Source organism: Apiospora aurea, assembly GCF_038362705.1.
Source record: "Apiospora aurea strain CBS 24483 chromosome Unknown utg000002l_segment0_segment0, whole genome shotgun sequence".
Taxonomy (NCBI): Eukaryota; Fungi; Ascomycota; class Sordariomycetes; order Amphisphaeriales; family Apiosporaceae; genus Apiospora; species Apiospora aurea.
Window position 1 is genome coordinate 2,992,289 of NW_027117389.1, and position 21,467 is coordinate 3,013,755.

Genomic DNA, 21,467 nt, shown 5'->3' on the forward strand with positions numbered 1-21,467 from the left:
ACTGGTCTGTTTAAGGAGTTATTGTTCGTTGAGCCACTAGCATCCATGAGCAGAGATGAAAATGGCCTATGCCGGTATTTGAGCAACATACATACTTTACTTATCTTGTGGTTGACTCAATTCATAGCTTGGAGCTGCATCAATAGCCCATGTCTCGGAGATTATCGGCTGTGGTATATCGCCGGAGGCGTAATCAAGCTTCCAAGAAGGGAGATAGCCTGGGGTCGCCATCAAAATTTCCCTTGGGGTTCATCGCTTCTATCACCGTCCAAGGTCCAAGGTTGGGGAAAGTGTTACACCTGATTGGCTGTTGCAACTAGAGCCACATACCTGCTTTTGCCCGTTGCGACCCCACATGCGGTAGCCTGGAGCCAGCTGGGAAGACCTTGGGAGATATAATCCCTAAAAGCAAGTCTCCCCTCCAGCGAAGTAGCTGATAACCATCGCAAGGTTTCATCAATATGAAAACTACCCTGTCTTCGGACACCTTCGCTTTTTGCCATCCGCGTGAGGATCTCCCACTTAACAAGCAAGCGCATGTAGTTTCTGGGTAGAGTCCATGCACAAAGGAGCCTGGTGGGGAGGCTGGGTGTCGTTCAGCATGTCCCGCCCCCGTGGCTCTGCTACGTACATGGCTCAGTGGAAGTTGCTGTTGCCCACATCCTATCAATAGTAAGCGAAAGCATAGCTTCCGTGTTCGATTCTGCATCAAAGCCGTGCATCTTTATTTTTCTTCCTCTTCTTCTTTTCTTCTCCAGCTTTGGTTTGCACACTGTCCCGTTGCGGCGGTTCGGTGGTAGTGGTTCCCCCCGCCAAGAGTTCATAGGTGTCTAGGGGCTGGCTGTTCTATTCAACTGATACATCTCTCTCATCTTCGGATGCCGTCGCTGTGAATACTCTATATTTGAATTTCTCTAATTTTACCCTTCCTACTACAGTTTATTGACACCTATACAGTAGCTGGATGCGAGTCAGCATTGCGCAGGTTCGTAGGCGAGCGATAGTGCTGATGGGCGACGGATAGTGACTGGGTTGCTATATTGGGAGATTCATCGTAGTGACAGTGGCAACCTTCTCTGCTGCAGAATTACTGACAGAAGTACGCCGCCCGTATCTGTCAATTTTCTCTTCTCTCGATCAAATGGCTTCTTCTTCTTTTCTTTTTTTTTTTTTCGGCTGCACGCACTGTATCTTGGCTGCACGATATGACGACGGCCTTTGTCCTTAAGAGGCTCGCCGTATGTGGGGTCGTTTTAGGCAGCTGCTGGCTATTTAGTAGTGCACCTACTTACCGTAGCAGTACGTCGTACATTTGGGAATATTTAGTGACGTCGTATGATGTTTATTCCACTGGGCATGATGTTTACTCTACCGGATGTAATGCCTGATTACATGTAGACAAATGGATGTATCGACAATTGCGAAAATGTACCGATTACACCAAAGGCAGCGTTGTCGCCATCAGGGGGATAATAGGAAAGGTACCTAGCCACTAAGGAAGGTGGTGTGCTGGTGCTGGAGCTAGCTCGGCATGACTCAAAAGACAAGTCGCCCATTGAATTGAAGTTTGAAGTTACAAGTTACCACCAGCAAACGGAACCTTGGCTTGGCGTAACGTCAGTCGGTGACTGTTTGTTTGACCAGCTGCATACTTATATGTTGGGCAGACATGATTGCTGTTGTAATCGCTTCGTAAATCTTTTTTTCTTCCCTCCTCCTCCAACGTTTGCTCGCCCTAGGCTCACGCAATCACCTACCAATTCTCGTATCTGCCTGTCTCTGACTGCGTGAGAACAACCGGGCCACGCCAAGCTACGCCTTCCAACCGAGGCGGTAGCTTGCCTTTCTCAACAGCCGCACATCATGGCTTCGGAGTCGCAGAAGGGGGCCTGGTTCCTCAAATACTCATTCCCCGTCACCTTTCCCTCCCACCCTGCTCTGACTCTTTCCGCAGCCGACTTTGGTGACTTCCTTGAGAGAGACCTCAGACAAGATGCCAGCACTCACGTTGCCCCTACCGAGCCTGCAGGCAAGAAGGAGACCGAGTCGGAGTCCTTCACCCTGTTGACTCCGCCATCGACCACTGCAGAGCTACGGGGTGCTACCGAGGTCCTAAACCTCAACGATAGCCCAGCTAAGGCTGCCGAGGCTAAGCCAGAGGGAGATGAGCTGCCCACGCAGCCCTTCATGAAGGGCCTCTTGTCTCATGAGACAGACGCCGAAAATGAGCAGCGGCGGCGGCAAACCAACAACGAAAACCTCATGCGTACCGAGAACAACGATGTAGCGTACCGCTCAACCCAAGAACCTCTTCTCGACCTGTTCGCAGAGCTGGAAGAGGTCATCTCCGGTCCCCGTCTGTACGAACTCCTCAACATGGCCTGGCAAAAGGATCCTCTGATGACCCTGAAGATTATCTACAATGCCCGATCGATTCACCTCGGAAAGGCGTCGCGGACCACCTTTTACCGTTGTGCGGCCTGGTTGGCTCAATACCACCCCCTTACCCTGGTTTCCAACTTGCGCTGGCTGAGTCGGCCTGTGATCGTGAAGAAAGTAGAGAAGCCGGACGGAGACGGAGACGACGCCGTGATGGTGGAGCATGAGCACGACAAGGACAACGAGGATGCTTCCGCCTTCGATGTCAAGAATGGCGTTTCTCACGGCTACTGGAAAGATTTATTAAACATTCTAGCTCTGTCTGTAAACGATCAGCTACATTTTTTAGCCAATCCTAAGGACATTTTGAATGTCACACGGGAAAAGGGACATCCAGACCGACCTAAGCATATAGATGCTGCTGTTGCTAAATCAAAACGCCACGAAGTTCGAAACGAGCGTCACGAACGTGCGATTACCTGCTTCAACGGTAAACCTGTCCATCGAGCTCTACACTTGGCCATTGCCCGACTATTTTCAGAGCAACTGAAGTCTGACTTGGCTCTTCTTCGAGGCGACGACACCAAAGCGAAGAAGCGCATCTCCCTGTGCGCGAAGTGGGCGCCTTCCCATGACCGATTCCACGACAAGCATACCTTCATCGTCTCCACAATCGCGGAGCTCATGCACCCCGAAGATACCTCGCAGGGGATGGATCGCGAGGTCTACATTCGCCACGCTCGAGAGGCCTACCGCAAGGATATCTCTGCTCTCCGCGGCCATCTTGATATCGTTGAGCGTCACCTCAGTGCCAAGGCACTGGGCAAGATCAAATACGACCGTGTGCCCTCACTTGCCATGAACAAGTACACTCCTATCTTTGCCGAGAAGGACACAGAGCATTTCGAGGCGTACATCAACAAGGTAGCAGAGGGGAAGGCTAAGATCAGCGGCGCGACCCTGTTGCCTTCTACCCTGATCAAAGCAGTACGCCAGGTTGGGGCCAGTCAGAGTGGCAAGGAAGCAGTAAAGAGTGTCATGGACGCAGTCGCGGCTAAGATGGCCGCACTTAGTGGCAAAGTCGCCGATGGCCAGTGGAAAAGCTTAGTGCAACGTATCAAGGACTCTGGCAACCTGGAATCCAGCATCGCCGTTTGTGATGTCTCTGGCTCGATGGGCTCGCCGACTTTCGCTGACGGAACATGTCCAATGGACAGTGCCATCGGTCTGTCCCTGCTGCTGACCGAAGTCACAAAACCCCCTTTCGGCGGGGCCTTTATCACTTTCTCCGGAGTTCCCACGGTAGAGCGTGTGGACTTGACCAAGTCCCTCCACGAGAAATACCAAGACATGTCGAGTGCGCCTTGGGGAATGAACACCAACTTCGTGGCGGTGTTCGAAGAACTCATCCTTCCCATGGCCGTCCGCAACAGCCTGAAGCCAGAGGATATGGTGAAGCGCATCTTCGTCTTCAGTGACATGCAGTTCGACGCAGCCGAATCTGCCTATGACTGCTATGATAACCACTCTCGCAACAATGGCTGGGGCTCATCGTACGAGCGGATCAAGAAGAAGTTCTCGGACGCTGGGTACGAGATGCCCGAGCTGGTGTTTTGGAACCTAGCCGGCGGTCGCGCCGGCTACAACGGCTGGGGCGGATGGGGCGCCGACCCTGTCGCGCCCAAGCCGGTCACGGCGAACCAGGAGGGCACCGCGATCGTGAGCGGGTACTCCCAAGGCATGCTCAAGGTGTTCCTCGATGGCGGGTCGTTTGACGACGATGCGGGAGAGGAGGAAAAGGAGGAGGAACCCGTGTTCGAGACGGCGGACACGGGGGATGGCGTCGAGGTGGTTGCCGTTGCCGAGGCCCAACGTTCGGCCAAGAAGCAGAAGATGGACCCCATGTCCACCATGAAGAAAGCGATCGGTCGCAAGGCCTACAACATGCTCAAGATTGTTGATTGATTGGTTGATTCCGTATTGGCCTACAGTATCCTTCTGGCTACCTGCTGAGTACGATTCAAGGCGCAACGCCGCCGCCGCGTGGTTCGGGCTTGACCAGTTGGGAGTAGAGATGAGGACTCAAGTGTTTATGGGAATGGCGCATGTGACGAGTAGATACCCCTTAAAATTGCCAATGGTTTGGTTTGTTTGATGACAAGTATTTTCCGCAAGTAATCGACTGGCCTAATCATTTATTATTCCGGTATTACTTGATAGGAAATAAGTATTATGCCACTAATTGGATAAGCATTATACCACGGCACTGATTATTCACTAGTCCATGCAGGACGACCCGATATCGTGGGAGCAGCGTTGTGGCCATCAAGGGGATATGTGCATTCATCCACCTAACTGTCTACATGCGCTGCTTAATGAATGTTCCGTAGGATCAAATGTATGTCCGCCGGTGTGCAATTGTGATCCCATAGCCCAAACCGTCTCCCCGATTAAGCATTGGCAACAGTCTGCGTGAACGAAGCCACGCTGACAGAGCCACCCAACGCCTTGGTAGCGTACTGTAATGAAAACCAAATCAGTCAGCCAGCCTGTCAATTTCGATGAGGCTGGAGGGGGCAAAATGGGAGTATTGTCAGGAAAGAGAAGACAAGAGGTATTGCTCACATTGAAGATAGCCCATCGGTACCCGATGAAGTATGTCCAGTTGTTGTTCAGGGTGAGCCCGTTGCCGAGCTGCTTGAACGAGGTGCCGTCGGTGCTGTAGCTGAACTGGCCGACGCGGGTGCCGCCGGGCCGGATGTCTACGGTGCCGCGCAGGTAGATCTTACCCTTGGACGCGGCGGCGCTGGCCGAGGTGGTGCCCGTGCTGGCCGTGTTCCAGTTGCTGTCGAGGTTGATGCCGTTGACCATGGCGACGGTGAAGGTGCCGCCGTCGTTGCGGACGCCGATCCAGCCCGTCTGGTCGCGGAACAGGGAGAGGCCGGCGCGGTCGCCGTCGGCCATGTTGCTCGTGTCGAGCACAATGGTCGCCGTCGACACGGGGCCGCGGATGCGCCGCGTCAGCGTGTTGCGGGCCTGGTACAGGTCGTTGGTCACGGACGCGGCGCGCAGTGTGAGGCCGTTGTTGACGCTGTACCGGCTCGTGTCCGGGTTGTGGTTCCACTCCCAGGGCGCCCCGAGGGCGGTGCCGTTGAAGGAATCGGTCCCAATGGACGAGGCGACGGGCTTCGCGGGCAGCGGCATCGGGTAGCTCGTTCCCCAGGCGCCATTCGACGTGACGAGAGATGGGAAGCCATCCGAGCCCCACGTCACGGGGGCCAGGACGGGGATACGGCCTCCGGGGTATGCATCCTCGAAGGCCATGTAGTACCAGTCACCGTTGGGGGTGTCGACGAGTCCACCTTGATGGGGGTTGCCGCCGCCACTGACAGGAGGTCGGACTGCGTTGGCGAGCACTTTGATGCTGTAACCGCTCTGGGGCTTGCTCGATTTCAACGTCCATTCCTGATTGGCGGGGTGTGTCACTAAGACGTAGTATTGCCCGTTGCGCTTGTACATGCGGCTTCCCTCGAGGGTGGACTGTCCACCGCTGTTGCCGTCGTAGATTTGCTGGTCACTGGTGATCGACAGACCATCGGATGCCAATTTTGCGACACGAAGCTGCGTGTTGCCGTAAGCCACATACATGGAGTCGTCGTCATCGATGAACAGGCCGACATCGTAGAGGCAGGTGTTCATGGTACCAGCGAGCGACCACGGGCCGGTGACATCCGGCGCCGTGTAGACGTAGGTCTTACCGAACTCGATGCAGCCGATCCAGTACCACTTCTTGTTGCTGGGCCGATATCTCATGGTTGAGGCCCATATGCCCTTAACGTAGGCACGAGTGTTGCCAGCCAGGTCATACTTGGAGCCCCAGTCCAGTTTCGGCACAGAGTGCCCAATGTACTCCCAGTTCACTAGATCGTAGGAACGGAGAATTGGAGCCCCTGGGGAGTAAGCCATAGTCGAGGCCGAGTAGTAATATGCATCGCCCACCCGAGAAATGCTATGCCCTGTTAGATTCGCGACTCAGACTCTCGAGCAGACTCCTAGTTCCTGTACTGAAAGAGAATGTCCTGGTATTGTTTGCTCGGTTCATACGACTACTTACTCTAGATCAGCAAGGTCATCCCAGAGGACCGGGTTGTTGAATGATCCCGTTGCAGCCGGGGTCCGGACAGTTGACGTAGTAACGCCTCCGGCTGTGGTAGATGGGAATGGGGCAGGGTTGCCACCACCGCTGCATGGAAGGCATTGCGAGTACCTAGAAGGTATCAGATCGACTCGTGTGCCCAACGGCGCAGGGTGCGAACAAAGCTCGCCGGCGTCTATGTAGACCTACCATTCATTGGAAACCTGGCAGCAAGATCCTGACACGCAAGTGGTATCGCCGGCCCAACCGCTACCGCCACCTGTATGAATGTCAGAACTTGTTCCGGCTGGTCTTGATGGGACTTGTGGTGGGTGACTTACATTGGCCGTACAGAGGCGCCGCAGCAAAGACGGCCTGGGCGAAGCTGACCGCCAGCACGATTACAGTCCTTTGGGAGACCATGATGATAGAACTCGAGCACCAGTACCCAAGCCAAGTTTCATGCCGTAGACTATGGGGACTGGGTCTCTTACATAGTCGCATATGATCGAATGTTTATTTGACGTTTCCCTGTTAGTGTCGGTCCCCCGCGGGACCAAGACTGGGCTCTGTATTTATTGGTGGGTATGTCGAGAGATGGGCGAGCACATTTCTTAGTTTGGGCATGATTTACAGGAAGAGACAGGACGTACGAAAAAGGCAGGGCTCTCATGGCTGCAGAGCATTTCCAATACCACATACCTCTTAGCCGCGAGATTTGGGGAGGTGCATGAGCAAGCACAGGACAAAAAGTAGGACCAAGGGCCGGATCTCAATGCCCACGCGCGTGAGGCGCACCAATGGCATAGCTTCCCAGGACGGAACTCGTATAGATCAAAGGGATCTTGCGCAGGGCGACGGAGAATACGGGTCGCTACCAGAATCGAGACATTCTGGCGGGCAAATGGCGACATTGATGGCTGCAGTGTAGGGTACGTGACCCGACATCCGGATGCTTCATGTCCACAAGACGCTCCAGCCAGATCGGGTCTGGAGCGCGGGGCTCCGAGATTGGCGATCGGGGGTTCAGACCAAAAACGCCTGTTCGTGGGAAAAATACGAGAGGATCCTCCCAAAACGGAAGCCCAAGGGACCGAGGTGGAGAAGAGTGCTACGATGCCAGGCCGACGTGGTATTCGGCCGTGTTATTGTTGCGTCCCTGGATCTCAGGCACAAGTTGGCTGGCTGTGGCATTTGCTTCTGCCGTGTCGAATAAAGAATGCATCCATCAATAGGTACATACGTCATCTAGGCAGGTGGGGGACCTGGGCCTGCCTGTTTCCAATCTCAACAACCATCCTACCTAGCTCAAGTACCTATTCTGTCTTTGCAGCTTCCAATTCTCAATAGCCATTCCGTTCCATCATCTTAGGTTTCATGTGACCGAGGTCTGAATCTACCCCCTTGTTCTTTGGATGCCGAGACGATGGAGCACGTCGCCCACCACAACGATAATCTACTTACCCAGCACACGACTAAGGCAATTGGCTTATGCTTATGACCCATGGACTTTTTGCTCTTGTGAGAAAACCCTGCACGACGTTCCCTTCCACAATATAGTGCCCCATTCGACGCCGACTTTCAACAATCACAGGCTTGGTGGTGTAGTTGGTTATCACGTCAGTCTAACACACTGAAGGTCCTGGGATCGAGCCCCAGCCGAGTCATGATACTCTCTTTTTGTTCTCATTCTCCGGAGTGAGTCGCTTGGGATTGACTTCTTTTTTTTCTCTCCCTCTCTCTCTCTCTCTTTTCAAGGCCCAGAAGTAAGTAGAACGTTGTTTGATTGGCATAGCCCACATGTATCGGGACACCTTTGGTTCCCTGCGCTTCTGTCCAACAATGAATAGATATGCTAGCACTCGGCTGGGGGATGCTAGAAGCAAAAGCATGTATATTTACTATACCATCATGAAGCTGCCTCTTCCTTGGACTATTGTGCGTCAGAATAATCGATATGCAAGAGCATCTGAGAGATTGGCCAATCTTGCTTTGTGGTATATGAGTGAAACACTGATATGTCAGCAGAACATAGAGCGGCACATGCCTTCCCAAGATATTTCATCGATTCAATAGCCGGTCACTGCGATTGTCCGAAGGGCTGCAAGGACAAAGTTGGAATAACCTGAAAAAAAACCATGGAATGGACTGAAGAACCTTTAAGAATGGCATCATGGCAGTCTGTAGGAAAGGGACCAGTCTGATGTGGTTAAAACTCTTTTTGCAAGTGCCTCTATTTACATCCTTTTCCTGGCTGAGCCTTACTGGAGAGCAAGGCGCCGAAACACTTTCCCCCATTAAGACAACTTCCTACTGCTAGACTTGCCGAGGCCTGGACTGCGGTAGCTACAACGTGGCTGAGGTAGTCGTCATTGTGATTTTATAATGGACTCCTTTGCTGAGAAAGCGGTTGTCCATGGCTGCCTACCTTGTCGAGGGGACAGATAAGTACAATGATTTGCAATGGGAGTATCCAGACGGATGATTGGGTTTAGTTCGTCTTCCACAAATTCAATACGCAGGATGGGGTCCTTGCATGTTTGGTTGGGTAATCAAGCTGGATAAGTATATAAGGCCTAATCTTCATCTCAAATGTTGGCCAAGTAATATTCAATATCGTGAGGAGAAAAGGAGACAAGTAAATAAGGAAAAGACGGGGGCTGGAAACTGGACTGGAAGGGCTAGATATATTGAATGCACGGAAAAGAAAGATCAAGAGGCAATTGATTTCGTAGATACATACCAAGGCAAGTAATACTAAATGGAAGGAGCAGCGTCGCAAGTTCATTGTGTGGAAAACGTGCCTGGGGAATATGATAAACAGGGGGAAAGGGGGAGAACAATAGTGGTAACATTTTCATCAGTACCAGCATGTCAAATGGCGTGAGCCACCCCATCGACAACCTAGTGATAAATTTTTTACTTGCAGTAGCACAAAACAGGTACGACAATCACGTAAGGTGCTCTACTGGGTGATAGACCAGACCATTGAACAGCAAGAGTGTAGCTCTCCGCAGGGCAACACTCAACTGCCCACCATAAAACACCTCCCAGGACATGACCCAGAGACTCACTTTTTGTTATCTACTCAACACCACCTCTGCAGACAAAACCATAAATAACCCTTTGTCACCAAAACCTGCCACCTTCCCACCCAACAACACAACACGCACTTGCACAAAGACCGTCACAGCCAACATCATCTACATTCTCAGCATCATCCATCATGCCCCCAAGAAGAACACGGACAACGGCGACGCCAGCGGCCCTGCCATCTCTGGCGTCAACTGGAAGCTCATCGATGCCGTCTTCAAGTCCTGTCCCGCCAACGCCAAGCCCAACCTCGACTGGAACGCGTTGGCCGTGATCACCGGCCACAAGAACGGCAAGTCCGCCCGCGACAGCTTCCGCCAAGCCTGCGACAAGTTCGGCTGGTTCAAGGCCGAAGAGGATGGCAGCAATGGCAATGGAAACAATGGTGACACTCCCGGCTCCACAGCTGCTAAGAAGAGCGCTCCCAAGAAGACCCCCAAGGCCCCCAAGCAGAAGGCATCTCCCAAGATCGTCTCTGACGATGCCTCTGACAACGAGGCCGACATCGATACACCTACCAAGAAGCGCAAGGGCGGCCCCAAGAATGGTCTCGAGACACCCATGAAGAAGACTAAGCTCATTGACGAGGACGAGGCCAAAGACGAGGTCAAGGATGAGCCCAAGGACGAGGTCATGGCGGAGGACAAGGACGAGCACGCTGCTGATGAGGTCTGAGAAGTTCACTTCCCTCATCTAGGATATTGGAATGGGGTTGAATAATTCTATCTCCTGGCATAATAGGCTATTGGGCCATGTCTCTCAGCTTAAGATGCTGGAGTACTTACAGTCGGTGGTTGGATGGGACTTCGGTAATGGTCATACTCAACTAGGGACGACATCAACAGCAGTTTGACGCAATGAATTATCTCTTGATATGCAATCTCTTTGTCTTCCTCACTTGTAACTCACCACGCCGGTTTGTGTTCGGACTTGTACTCACCCTGCCTCTGCCTTTTCTCACACCACTCCTAGCGGCTCAAGGTAAGAACATGTATTTCAAAATCCTCAGCTCATGCCGGGGGAATGCTTTCTTCTCATCACACCCTTCTCCCATGTTTGCTGCTACAGGATACACCCCCAATGATATGGTGCGGTTTGTTCACTCCCACAGGATCAACACTCTGTGTGAGGGAGTGACTTCTACCAAATCACATCAATGTTTCCGCTTGGAAAGCATCTGGGAGCTTTATGACCAAATGTAGACCATACTTACAATTATATTCGGTGTGGCCTCTGTCATTATGGCTAATATGCAAATTCCACACCGGTTGCTACATGCATGAGCAAGACAGGCAGTTTAATCCAGTCCACTTCAATTCAACATCTGCCCATCTGTACCTTGCCATAATAGTGCGCCGGACTTGACCAATTGTCCCCGAGGAGTGAGTGAATGCGATGGGAGGTGGATCCTTCTGCTCTGCAGGATTGGGGACTGCGAGTCAGGCTTTCGGCGTCCTCGGACGGTCAGTGGAAAGAGATCAGGTCTGGGGAAGCTGAAGCCCTTACATTTCAGCGGGCTGACATGCGACACCTCACCACACAGAGACCAAAATGAACGGGCACATATCACATGTATTAGAAGGGCTGCGCGGGACGTCATAGTGTGTCCGTGGACGGACATGTGTCCCAGGCGGCCTGGATATTTGAGTGCCGGTGAGTAGAAGCTGAAAGGCATTTAGATTGGCAGCAGCCTGGACGGTAGGAAATGAACAGAAACACTGGCTGAGCGTTGCTGGGCTGCATGATGAATGACGACAATCATTATGTACAAAACAAAGACAAGCCCCAGAAGTCAACACAGCCGGGCTGTGTCTACCTAAATTTTACCTACCGACCAAGAGCTCCCACCTCGCGCACCAGCAATAAGGGTCTTTTGGCTGAACACAACACGAGCTGATTGTTAACTATGTACATGTAGCTTGGACATGCATACCCGAGATCTTAGCCCAAAGAGTGCATGCGTATGTAGTGCAGTAGTGCAGTAGTGCATGTCTACATGTAGGACTCTCGTGTCCCGATGCTAGTCAATCGATCGTCGGGTCCGGATCAACAGGCATACATACAAATAAACAAGTGCAGTCATCATTACTTCAAGTATGTATAAAAAAGCAGTTCATGCGGTCGATAGCGTGGGGACGGCCCCAGACGCCTAGGCCAGATGGAGGACTGTTGTCTCAGCTGGAGTCGCAGACGGACTTGATGCAGGTACGGTAAAGGAAGGTCTTAAAAGGTTCCTTCCTGCTGGACTCCTCGGTCGGGCTGCCAGGAGGTACGTAGTCAAAAGAAGCAAGCGGGCAGTGTGGCGCAGGGACAGGCAACACGGCATCATGAATCATCTGCTTGGTTTTATTTGCTTCTTGTGTGCTTTTTCCTCCTTCCAAAGATTGCTTCCAGAAGATATCGAATGCACGAGGGTGGAGCAGCAGCGTCTTTGATTTGGATGTTCAATGCAGGTGGTTAGGAGAAAAGGAAGATTTAGCAGCCAGTCAGCCTCTGGAGACGCATGGATACAGGGGTGGTAGCTGCCGTACAAATTGTCCCTTGCTAATTTTGTGATTACGACAGTGGGATCGGGAAGCTTGGGCGCCGCCCCAGAACTCTGTCCTTTTGCTAATTTGGGGCCCTCTCTTGTAGCCAGTTGGCACGGGCAACATCGAAGGGCAAGGCCAACGGCTCGGAATCCCGAATCTTGTTCTTGTTGGAACTTTGGCCGTTTGTTTGTGTCTGAGCAAGTAAGCAAGGAGCGAGACAGACGCTGCTGCTGCTGCTGGGTTGCAGCAGGAAACGAGTGGGGGGTCTGGTTTGGCTCGGCACGCCGCCGACAGTGACTGGTCACATGGACACAGGGTCACATCCTACCCGGCCTTTTTTTTGACACTGCCAAAGTCGTAACGTAGGTACGTGTATGGCCATGGACCCCTCTCCGGCTGTCACCCATGCATCCTATCAGCTCATCCTTGCCTTATATGAACCCCTATTATCTAGTAGGCCAGCCTGCGCACTGTCGCCCAGCAGAGCTGTTGCCGTCTTCTGCTTCGCTGGCGGGTGGTTGCGCCAGCCACGTCCTGCATTGGCTGCAGATCAATAAAACGTAGAAGGGGAAGAAGGAAGCAGAAGGCGGCATGAACAGCATGTGCCCAGAAGACAGCCACATCAGCACTACATACTCACGTACAACACTACATACCTAGCATACATACAGTACACACACACGTCAAGGTTTGGCACGAGTGCACGCACGGTGCAAGGTGAAGAGGCAGAGAAATAAAGAGGGTCTGAGGAAGAACCCAGCAGCACGCAGGCAGGCACGGTTGCATTCTCTCCATCTTTTTGACATCGCAGGTCTCCTTGGGAAGCCCCACAGCGTTTTTTTTTCTTGTTCCCTTCTTGTCGGCGGCGCCGCTCAGGCGGTAGTTCAGCACGCTAGCCACACGATGCCGCATTGGGCCTGCCAATCTCCTGGGATACCTCCCATCCAAATGGGTGCGTGCTCTATTAATGTAGCATCGTCGCGCATCAACGGTTCATGACCACACCTTCTTTGCTGTCTGTGTCATTGCCCTGCCGGCTTGCCTGAGAATCGAATTAGAACGAACGGGTAAGCGAGCGTGTTTGTGAGGCTTGTTTGCCGCACTCAACGCCGTCTTTTCTTATACATGCCACCAGCCCTCTCATCCATCACCAAGCCGAGGACACAAGACGGGGTGATTGAGGAGAGGCAACGACGCCCAAACCCCTCCTGACCTGTTGCCCGGCCCTATATTAACTGCGAAATCTCACCCTTGCTGTTCGTATTCAGTATTGGTTCGTGCGGACTTCACTCCGGATTACCATTTCACGACAGGCCACCCCGACTTGCAGATCATCAACTCGTTGGGCCGCACATACAAAATCGGTCATCACATCCCTCTTCTCAAGCTGGCCGGATATTTACTCGAATCTCTGAAACGAGCTCAGGGCTCCTATATCAGGGGAAGGGAATAAGCGACTGCTATTATAAGCCTCTGCTGCTTATGACGTTGGATTGGGGACCGCAATTACGATCGACATGGTCCTCTAGTATCAACATCAGACCCTTGCCTGCCCTCTCCTCAACCGACCTAGTCGCGATTCGAGATCCATTTTCCACTCTAGTTTTTGCTTCTTGAACTCTCCGTCCCGCCCCCAGATCTTTTCAGTCTTCTGTCCATCCAATCCAACCCAAAGAGGCTGGCCTTCAGGGAGGAGACTACTCATCAACTCGCTCACTCGCTCATCCTCCAACACACCCATTTAATGCTTAATCAAGACTTGTACTGTTGACGTGCAAGCCGACAACCTGGTCATTGCCCCTTGCTCCAACCAAGCTATCATGGTCTCGTTCTTTGGGCTAAAGCTCGGCGGCGATAAGAAAAAGTACGAGCTCCCGAGGCTACTGATGCTTTGCCCTGACATTCTGACTAACATCTCCCAGGAAATCTGGTCAGGCCAACGACCACCGCGAATCACATCGCGAGTCACGCCGTGAATCACAGTCCAGGAAGAAGGTCGACCAGAACGCACCGGTCGAAGACCCTGCCTTTTTCAACGACCTAGCGCCCCCCCGGGACTTACGCGGCGAGCATATACTCAACTAATTCTCGGCCTGGTTCATCGTACTCACTTCATAGACGGAAAAAGTCTGCTGGCCAGAAGCAATCTGTTTATACTAATGACCCTCACAACCTTGCCGCCCTTAGCTTTTACGATATAGGATCTCGCCCGGTTACCTCATACGGACCAGGATTCTCCAAATCGAACACCAACTTTAACCCACAATGGAACAGCTCAATCACGAACCTAGGAGCACCCCCGGTGCTGGGTTCACGGAGGCCGAGTGTGTCATCAGTTAAATCAGCAAAGCAGAAGGCATGGGTGAACCCTCTGGATGTTCACTTTGGCAAGCGAGACTCAGCTGCCTCGGCCATCGCTCAGCCGCCCACTCAAGGACTCCGTCCATCGCCACTGGCAAAGAGGGAGACCCTTGCCGCACCGCCGCTGCCTACAGCACCGGCTCTGCCTGCTCGGAGCCCCTTAAGGAATCCTCCTTCTCCGCCTCGATCCATCAATCGGTCCATCAGAACGACGCAGGAGTTGGATTCCTGCTTCAGCATCGACAAACCCGTCGAAACTAGCACAGAAGACGCGCGGCCACACAATCCAGTCTCCAATAGGAATGCCACCAAGGTCAACGAGACCCGACCACTCGACCCAGGTGTCTTTGGATCTAGTTCACTCCCATCGCCTCCGCCCTCCGCATCTCGCACTAGCGGTGATGTCTCGCGCTCATCGGCGAGTACTTGGGGCGAGCCTGTAATCCAGAACGTTCAGGCGAAGCGGGAGACAATGACCGTCGGAGCTTTGAGGCAGCGCAGTTTAAAGATGAAGGTTGAGAGACCTTCAAAGACTGATAGCGCATTGCCGCCCCCGCGTCCCAAAACCTCGGGTGGGTATGAAAGTAGGAGGATAGATCGACGGCCGGGGGGCGCTCAACCTGGATTTGCCAAGCCGGCCTTTGGATTCAGGGCCGCGTAGTCCTACATTTGGTCGGCCTCAGGCCCCTGTGGATATTGGGTCTGAGCCTTCCGATACCATTGATCGGCCATCAGAATCCAATAACAAAGACTTCAGCCGGCGAAGCCGCCATTATTATACCCATTCGGCTGTGCGGGCTTCCTACAGCAGTTCTGTCTACGACTCGCCACCCCAGTCACCCCAATCACCCCGGTCACCCCGGTCACCCCGGTCACCCCGGTCGCCCGAAAGCCCGGTGATCCCCCTCAGCGGCCCCCTTGCGTACCCCCGACCACCGGCGGCGGCGGCCAAGCTACCTCGCCAGCCCAGCGAGGTGTCCGAGTACGAGTATGATCTGCCGGATTGGTCTGCGCTGGCGGAAGATGGGCCACAGAGCGGGAAGGGCTCGAGGAACTGGCCGCTGTCGTTAACCGGCGGCACCTCGCAGAAGCCTCCCCAGCTACCGGATCCTCGTGTCGATTCCCCCCTTCGGTATCCCGTCTTTCAGCCGGCCTTGGACCGGGGCCAACGCAAGACCCGGCACGCCAGTCAAGACGACGGAAATCACAATCACGACGAGCTTACGCACGCAGTCGCCGCCCAAGACGGCACCAATCTATGGTCTTCGGAACCCGGCCATTGTGGGCGACGATTTCGGCACTGGATTCATTTAGAGAAGAATCCCACATTATGTATTAATGATTCGGGGGTCCATGAAGAATAGGCAACGGGCTCCGGTAATATATTTCTTCTAGTATTGTCATATCGTCACATTACTAACGGCCGTATATACGGAAGATTGGAATGCCGGGGAGGGGGTTGCATCTCGGTGTTCATTGGGTCGGTCACATCCATCTCTTCGGGCGAACGCTACATGGCGGCTGCATCTTGATACCTATTTTCTTTATTGTTTGTCCCACCTAGAGGGGCCTATTTTTTTATTTTTTTTTGTCAATGGTTTAGCGAGGCGATGGATACCTTAACCTTCCAGGAGGTTGTCATTTTATGGATTTAATGCTACATGCATATTGTAGATATATAGTTCCCACCCACCCACACATGGAGACGAAGAATGCAAGATTCCAAACTCCTATTCTTTACCTACCTTGCTCAGTTCGTCCTGCCCTGATTCATGAAGAGGAATTCATTACCTGGCACGGTATCCGCATTGCAATATTGGACTACTCCTACGAGTGAAGAGTTTTTCTATTACAAGCCGTACGTCCGGCCAGCTCCCGAACTCAGAATCGAGCCAGGCAGCTTCACCGCGGGGCGGACAACAGGGCTTGGCCTACGAAAACCGTTGAAGAAAAAGAGTCCTCCGTGGGATACCTGGTTGATCGCGTTATGTGCCAGGGGGTGCGGTCTTACTCCTCCTTTTGTGTCATTAGCCTTTACCCACCCCGTCGCTCCACCATAAGCTTTTGGTGTCCTGCCCCCTGTTCTTCCGTCACGACTGTCCTCTCAGCCTCTCTTTCCGACAATTTCTCGGTTTCCCCACGACTCGTCCTTTTGAGCTTTGGGAATGTACAATGTGAGATATCGTCATCTCTAAAACTGGAGGAAGATGGGGGATATTGTACCTGAGGCGGCGGAGATGGGGATGAACAACAGTGAAGCAATCCAGAGAGGCTGTCTCTTTGTGTTGCCTCCTCTCCTCTCACCCCCCCTGCAATCCCGTCGGACATGACAACCGGAGGATCGTCGCGGAAACCCGCACCGAACCATCGCAGGTTGGCATCTGGTTGCGGGTGGGTGCACAGGTCACAGGTATGGCGAACAGCCGCCAAATCGTACCCACAACGTTTCATGCGAATGACTTGCTTGGTGGTGTGCATTGTATATGTCATATCTGTATATGCCGGTTGCGTTTTTGATACATATGGCGATATGATAAGGCAAGTATGCATATAATGGCATGCAGCCTCATTTTTGATTGCCTTGTTACAGAGTAGCAAGGCATTGCATTGTAACCTGCCACACCAGTCTCGCCTATGGTTGTGCCCCTGTAGCAGGTTGTGTATATAAACATGAATTATATAGTGTATGCACTATAAAACATATAAATATAATTATACTATCTCGAGCATATAATCATAAGGGTATAAAAGGTATCGTAATATACATAACATCAAAACATATCGGCCGAGCCTCTTACACAGAAGGGACCGATCAAGTGACCACCCCCCCACACACACTTCGCGTATCCTTTACCAAGACGCTCACTCTATTAGAAATGAGACCATGACTCGCTCAAGCTACAAATGGCCTCTACATCAATATGCCAACCTTGCGGTCCCTCTGCTCGCGAAGGTTCTTGTCCTCCATCACGACCAGATTCTTGTCTTCGGGCACAGGCATGGGTATGGGCGCTATCCCCGCCCCCGGGGAACGGGAAGCAACGGCGAAATGGACAGCCACCTCGCTCGCCAGGAACTTCTCCGTCCCTTCTTCGTTTCGGCGCATCCAAACTCTGTCAACCTGTGTCAATCCGTCGCTGCCGCAGCTGCTACGAACGGGATTCGTCATGGGGTACGACGAAGCGGCGGGTCCAGGGAGGCGGTGATCGGCGTCGTCAACACGGTCCCTTCTGCGGCTCCTCTCGCCATCGTATCCGTTCGTGGAGGTCCACAATAGCCGCGCCGATTCCTCACGCGTCATCTTGGCTGCGCCCTGCTGCTGCGTGTCGTGGATCTCGGAAGGTGGTGGTGTGGCGGCGAAGTCGTGGTCTACCATGGTGCTGTTGTCATCATCGTCCCCGTCATATATAAGGACCTTTTGCTGGTCTATCCTGAAACCACCTCGGTGATCGCCCTCAAACACACCTCCGGGTCTATGAGGTTGGCTGTTATTGTTGTTGTAGGTATTCCCTATCTCGCGATTCAAACGCCTGAAGAGATATTCGGCGTTGGAGTAGTAAGCGCTATAGAACGCCTTCGAAACCCGGGCGATACTCTGGAGGTCCCGCGGAGTATCGACATACTCCATGATTCGGAGCGCCACCTTCGCCGTCGCCGAATCTCGCATCGTTTGCATCTTAGCCGCCATCATCATCGTCATAGAAACGGCATCAGTCGGTGGCACGCCCTTGGCTGCGGTGAATGTGACTTGGGGCAGGTCGACCTTGTGTCGGCTCAGAGCCCAGCCATGCTGACCGCTGACCTCGAAGAGCGTCAAGCCTTGCACGCTATTGGAGATGTCGTTGACCGCGCCTCGGAAGGTGGGCGCGTACTCGCAAACGCCGCCGTGGCCCTGTGGTGGGCTGACGATGGACCGTAGGCTATCAAAGAGCTGGTTCAGACTACACCTGGGAGGCGGTGGCAGGTGAGCCACAGCGGGCGAATGCATGATGTGTGGCAGGATCTGTAGCTGGGCAAATAGTATCATGAGCCAGCCCAGATTGGTCGCGTCGCAGCAAGTGTTGCCTTTGGGGCACCGCGGGTTCGACGACGTGATCACTCCTCCACCCATGGCCAGTTTCTTATCATGATCAGCGTCATCGCTGCCGTTGCCGGGGCGGCCAGACGCGGCAGGGCCGCGCAAATATTCCTGCAAAGCACTGCTACAGCACTCCATAACTTGACCCATCTTGGCCGTGCGGAGAGCCCAGATCCTATCCTTCATCTTCTGCGGCCAAGGCTTTGCTTGCAGATCATCTTCATCGACGACATTGAGAATCGCGGTCTTGGACATGCGGGTGAACAGACGGCGGAGCCCGAAGGCGTAGCTGATCAAGAGTAGCCCGTCCGGCATGCCGTCGATCGCCTTGTGCATCCACTGGGGCAGCCAACGGTATTCCACAAACATCTCGACCGGCGAGGTGCACTGGTAGCGCATGCAGACCTTGGCCAGCGCCACGAAGGTGTCGAATTCAATTTCTCGAGGGACCGACTCATTGTGCAGATGCGCCGCGTGTAGCAGGAGCTCAAAGGACCCGTGTGCATTCAGCTCGAGCTGGGTCATCCGGTAGAGTCTGGTCTGCGTGCCGTCACTCCACGTGTACTCGACGGGGTTTTGGGGCAAGCCCGGAACGAAGCCCTCCTTGAGCACGTCACCAGACTCGCCCACCTCAGAGTCGAAGATGCGCGCAAAAAGGGGCGAGGTCTCCGATAGCATATGCGACAAGACTCTGAAACGTAAGACTGGGTGACTGTCCGATTCATTATTGGCAAACTCCAGCACGGTGTCGCCTCTCTGTGATATAGTGATCTCTTGTGTGGTCCTGCCCAGCGATATGCCGGATTCGCCGAGTTGGAGAAGGGAGTGAATGTAGGCCATGTCTTCCTTGACGCTCTCGTAGATACTGAAGCGGGTTTCGAAGGTGGCCACGCCATCGTCCGCGCGCGTTGACCTAGGCAGCGGGACTTTGGAATGCTTCATTTGTTGTATTGCCTTGGCACGGAATATGTGGTCGTTGAACAACTGTTCAGCCATGTAATTTGTGGCTTCTCCCTCATGCCTCGAGTAAGTGCTCAGAAGCCCTGCCTGAAGCCTGTCGTGTAGGCCCCGAAGACACGCCTTCCAACCACGTATAGCCTCCAAATACTTCTCGGGAAAGTATGAAGATGTCTTCCCCTGGTCGTTGTGGCAACGAGCTAGGCTCGCATCCCTTGTGCCTCGGGCATGGTCAGATAGGTCCAGACTGTCGAAGCTCAGCTCTAATCCTGCAAGGTCAGAAGAAGGGCCCAATATGCGTGCGTCCAAAGGAGGGTTTAGAAGAGCCTCGCACAGCAGCCGTGGCGCGTCGCCTAGGTTGCTGTAAGCCTGAGCGGCAGCATCTGCATCTTGATACTCGTTGAGCGCTGAGTTCAAATGCTGTGTGTATTTGACTAGTTGGCTGTACTTGGACAAGGGGGCTGCAAAAGCTGTCGTATCAGGACATATAACCATAGGGTCAGCATCAGAGCTGGAGCGATCTTCATGTGCTGACGACGGTTTCTGTTTTGTTGTGATTCTGTCAATACCAGGTCGCGAGAATGAAGTGAGCGGCTCGGTTTAGAGGGGTGACATTATTGACAAAAAAAAAAAAAAAAAAAAAAAGAAAAAAAAGGCGACCTACGAAATGGAAGGAATTATCGACGAAACCAACATGAAATTTCTCTACGAGCGGCTTCGAGCGATCCCGGGTCCTGAGTCTCATGTTGGGCCCAGGGTTGGAACTCAACGAGGACGACCATGACATGATGACTTCAACGCCTGTCCGTCGTCACGATGGCTTCTTGTCCTGGATTTATCAAATCAAACAGAATAATAAAGACCTCACGCACACCATCTCTTGGCCACACACATACTACTTCAATTTGCCGCAAGTGAAGGGGCTGATGGCAAGATACCTTTCTTTCTTCTGTGTATGATTAACCTTAGGCCGGCTGCCTGTTGGTTGGTGACGTTTGCTGCTTTCAGCAATGGCAGTGAGTGCCAACTAGAATGTAGCAGTGCTTACTAAAGCGCCAAGTGGCGGCCATCTGCCAGCTCTTGTCAACATGACCGACTATTGAGCGCTTCTGGGGTCACTCACTCATCCACTTACTCACTCGCCGCCATATATGCAGGGCTGTTCTGTTTTGTTTTTGCTAAATTTTTTTTCTGGTATTTTTTTGTGTGCTTTTTATTCTTGCTTTTGCTATTGTTCCATACCTACGCCCTCTATAAGTCCGTCTATTTTTAGGGAACTTTTGCTCAAACCAGCGACAGCATGCCGACTGCCTAGGATAAAGTACCTGAGGCCATGATCATATCGTTGCGCTCCGTCCGACGCATGCTTTTTCGCCGCCGTCCATAGACGACATGTTTTCGCCTTCTCTCTCGCTTGGGATATCTCAGCCACCTTTCCGAAATCATACAATAATATAATATATAAGCCCTACAACTCCGTGCTCCTTTCGTTTGCTTATAACCCCCTTTGCTTCCAAGATCCGTAATTCAGAACCACTCCTTAACGTCAAACCAATTCAACTGACATCTGAGATTCATCAGCTCGCGTAGCTGTGCCCACGTACCAATCCGGTCTGGTGGACGCGAAAATGCTATTTCAACTCCATCTGCTCGCCAGCTCTCGGCCCCCTCTTGTGATTGCAAGACTGGTCAGGGCTAAAAGCCAGGTTAAGGCCGGGTCTGTCGCTCCGAGCCGGCCATCACTGACGCCAACAAGGGGCTTCATTCCCAGGACAGGTCTTTGACCCTTCGCTATATCCTTTGTTGAATGCATCTTCGGGCCATTGTTTCAAGTAACCTGGACGTTCAAGCGCTGTCCAATACCACCAAGGCGCCTTAAGATGGACACTCTATGCCATGATGAGATGAGCATGCCAAATATGTCGTATATCCA

The 21,467-nt window shown here is 52.8% G+C and overlaps 5 protein-coding genes across 5 annotated transcripts; 3 read left to right on the forward strand and 2 right to left on the reverse strand.

The window, feature by feature from the left end:
- Window positions 1-1,863: 1,863 nt before the first annotated feature.
- On the forward strand, window positions 1,864-4,344 carry PG986_003312 (uncharacterized protein; the record flags this gene model as incomplete). Its single annotated transcript, XM_066839534.1, has 1 exon — window positions 1,864-4,344. One exon carries the CDS (start codon window positions 1,864-1,866, stop codon window positions 4,342-4,344), a length of 2,481 nt encoding a protein of 826 aa, XP_066704598.1.
- Window positions 4,345-4,829: 485 nt separating this feature from the next.
- PG986_003313 (beta-xylosidase) lies at window positions 4,830-6,937 on the reverse strand (the record flags this gene model as incomplete). The annotated part of the gene is made up of 5 exons (XM_066839535.1): window positions 4,830-4,898; window positions 5,005-6,388; window positions 6,494-6,646; window positions 6,725-6,794; window positions 6,856-6,937. The coding sequence occupies 5 exons, from the start codon at window positions 6,935-6,937 to the stop codon at window positions 4,830-4,832; spliced, it is 1,758 nt and encodes a 585-aa protein (XP_066704599.1).
- A 2,634-nt stretch (window positions 6,938-9,571) lies between these two features.
- On the forward strand, window positions 9,572-10,282 carry PG986_003314 (uncharacterized protein; the record flags this gene model as incomplete). The annotated part of the gene is made up of 1 exon (XM_066839536.1): window positions 9,572-10,282. The coding sequence occupies one exon, from the start codon at window positions 9,572-9,574 to the stop codon at window positions 10,280-10,282; it is 711 nt and encodes a 236-aa protein (XP_066704600.1).
- A 3,676-nt stretch (window positions 10,283-13,958) lies between these two features.
- On the forward strand, window positions 13,959-16,336 carry PG986_003315 (uncharacterized protein; the record flags this gene model as incomplete). Its single annotated transcript, XM_066839537.1, has 5 exons — window positions 13,959-14,002; window positions 14,061-14,102; window positions 14,257-15,075; window positions 15,134-15,831; window positions 16,254-16,336. 5 exons carry the CDS (start codon window positions 13,959-13,961, stop codon window positions 16,334-16,336), a joined length of 1,686 nt encoding a protein of 561 aa, XP_066704601.1.
- Window positions 16,337-17,410: 1,074 nt separating this feature from the next.
- On the reverse strand, window positions 17,411-20,029 carry PG986_003316 (uncharacterized protein; the record flags this gene model as incomplete). Its single annotated transcript, XM_066839538.1, has 1 exon — window positions 17,411-20,029. One exon carries the CDS (start codon window positions 20,027-20,029, stop codon window positions 17,411-17,413), a length of 2,619 nt encoding a protein of 872 aa, XP_066704602.1.
- Window positions 20,030-21,467: the final 1,438 nt, after the last annotated feature.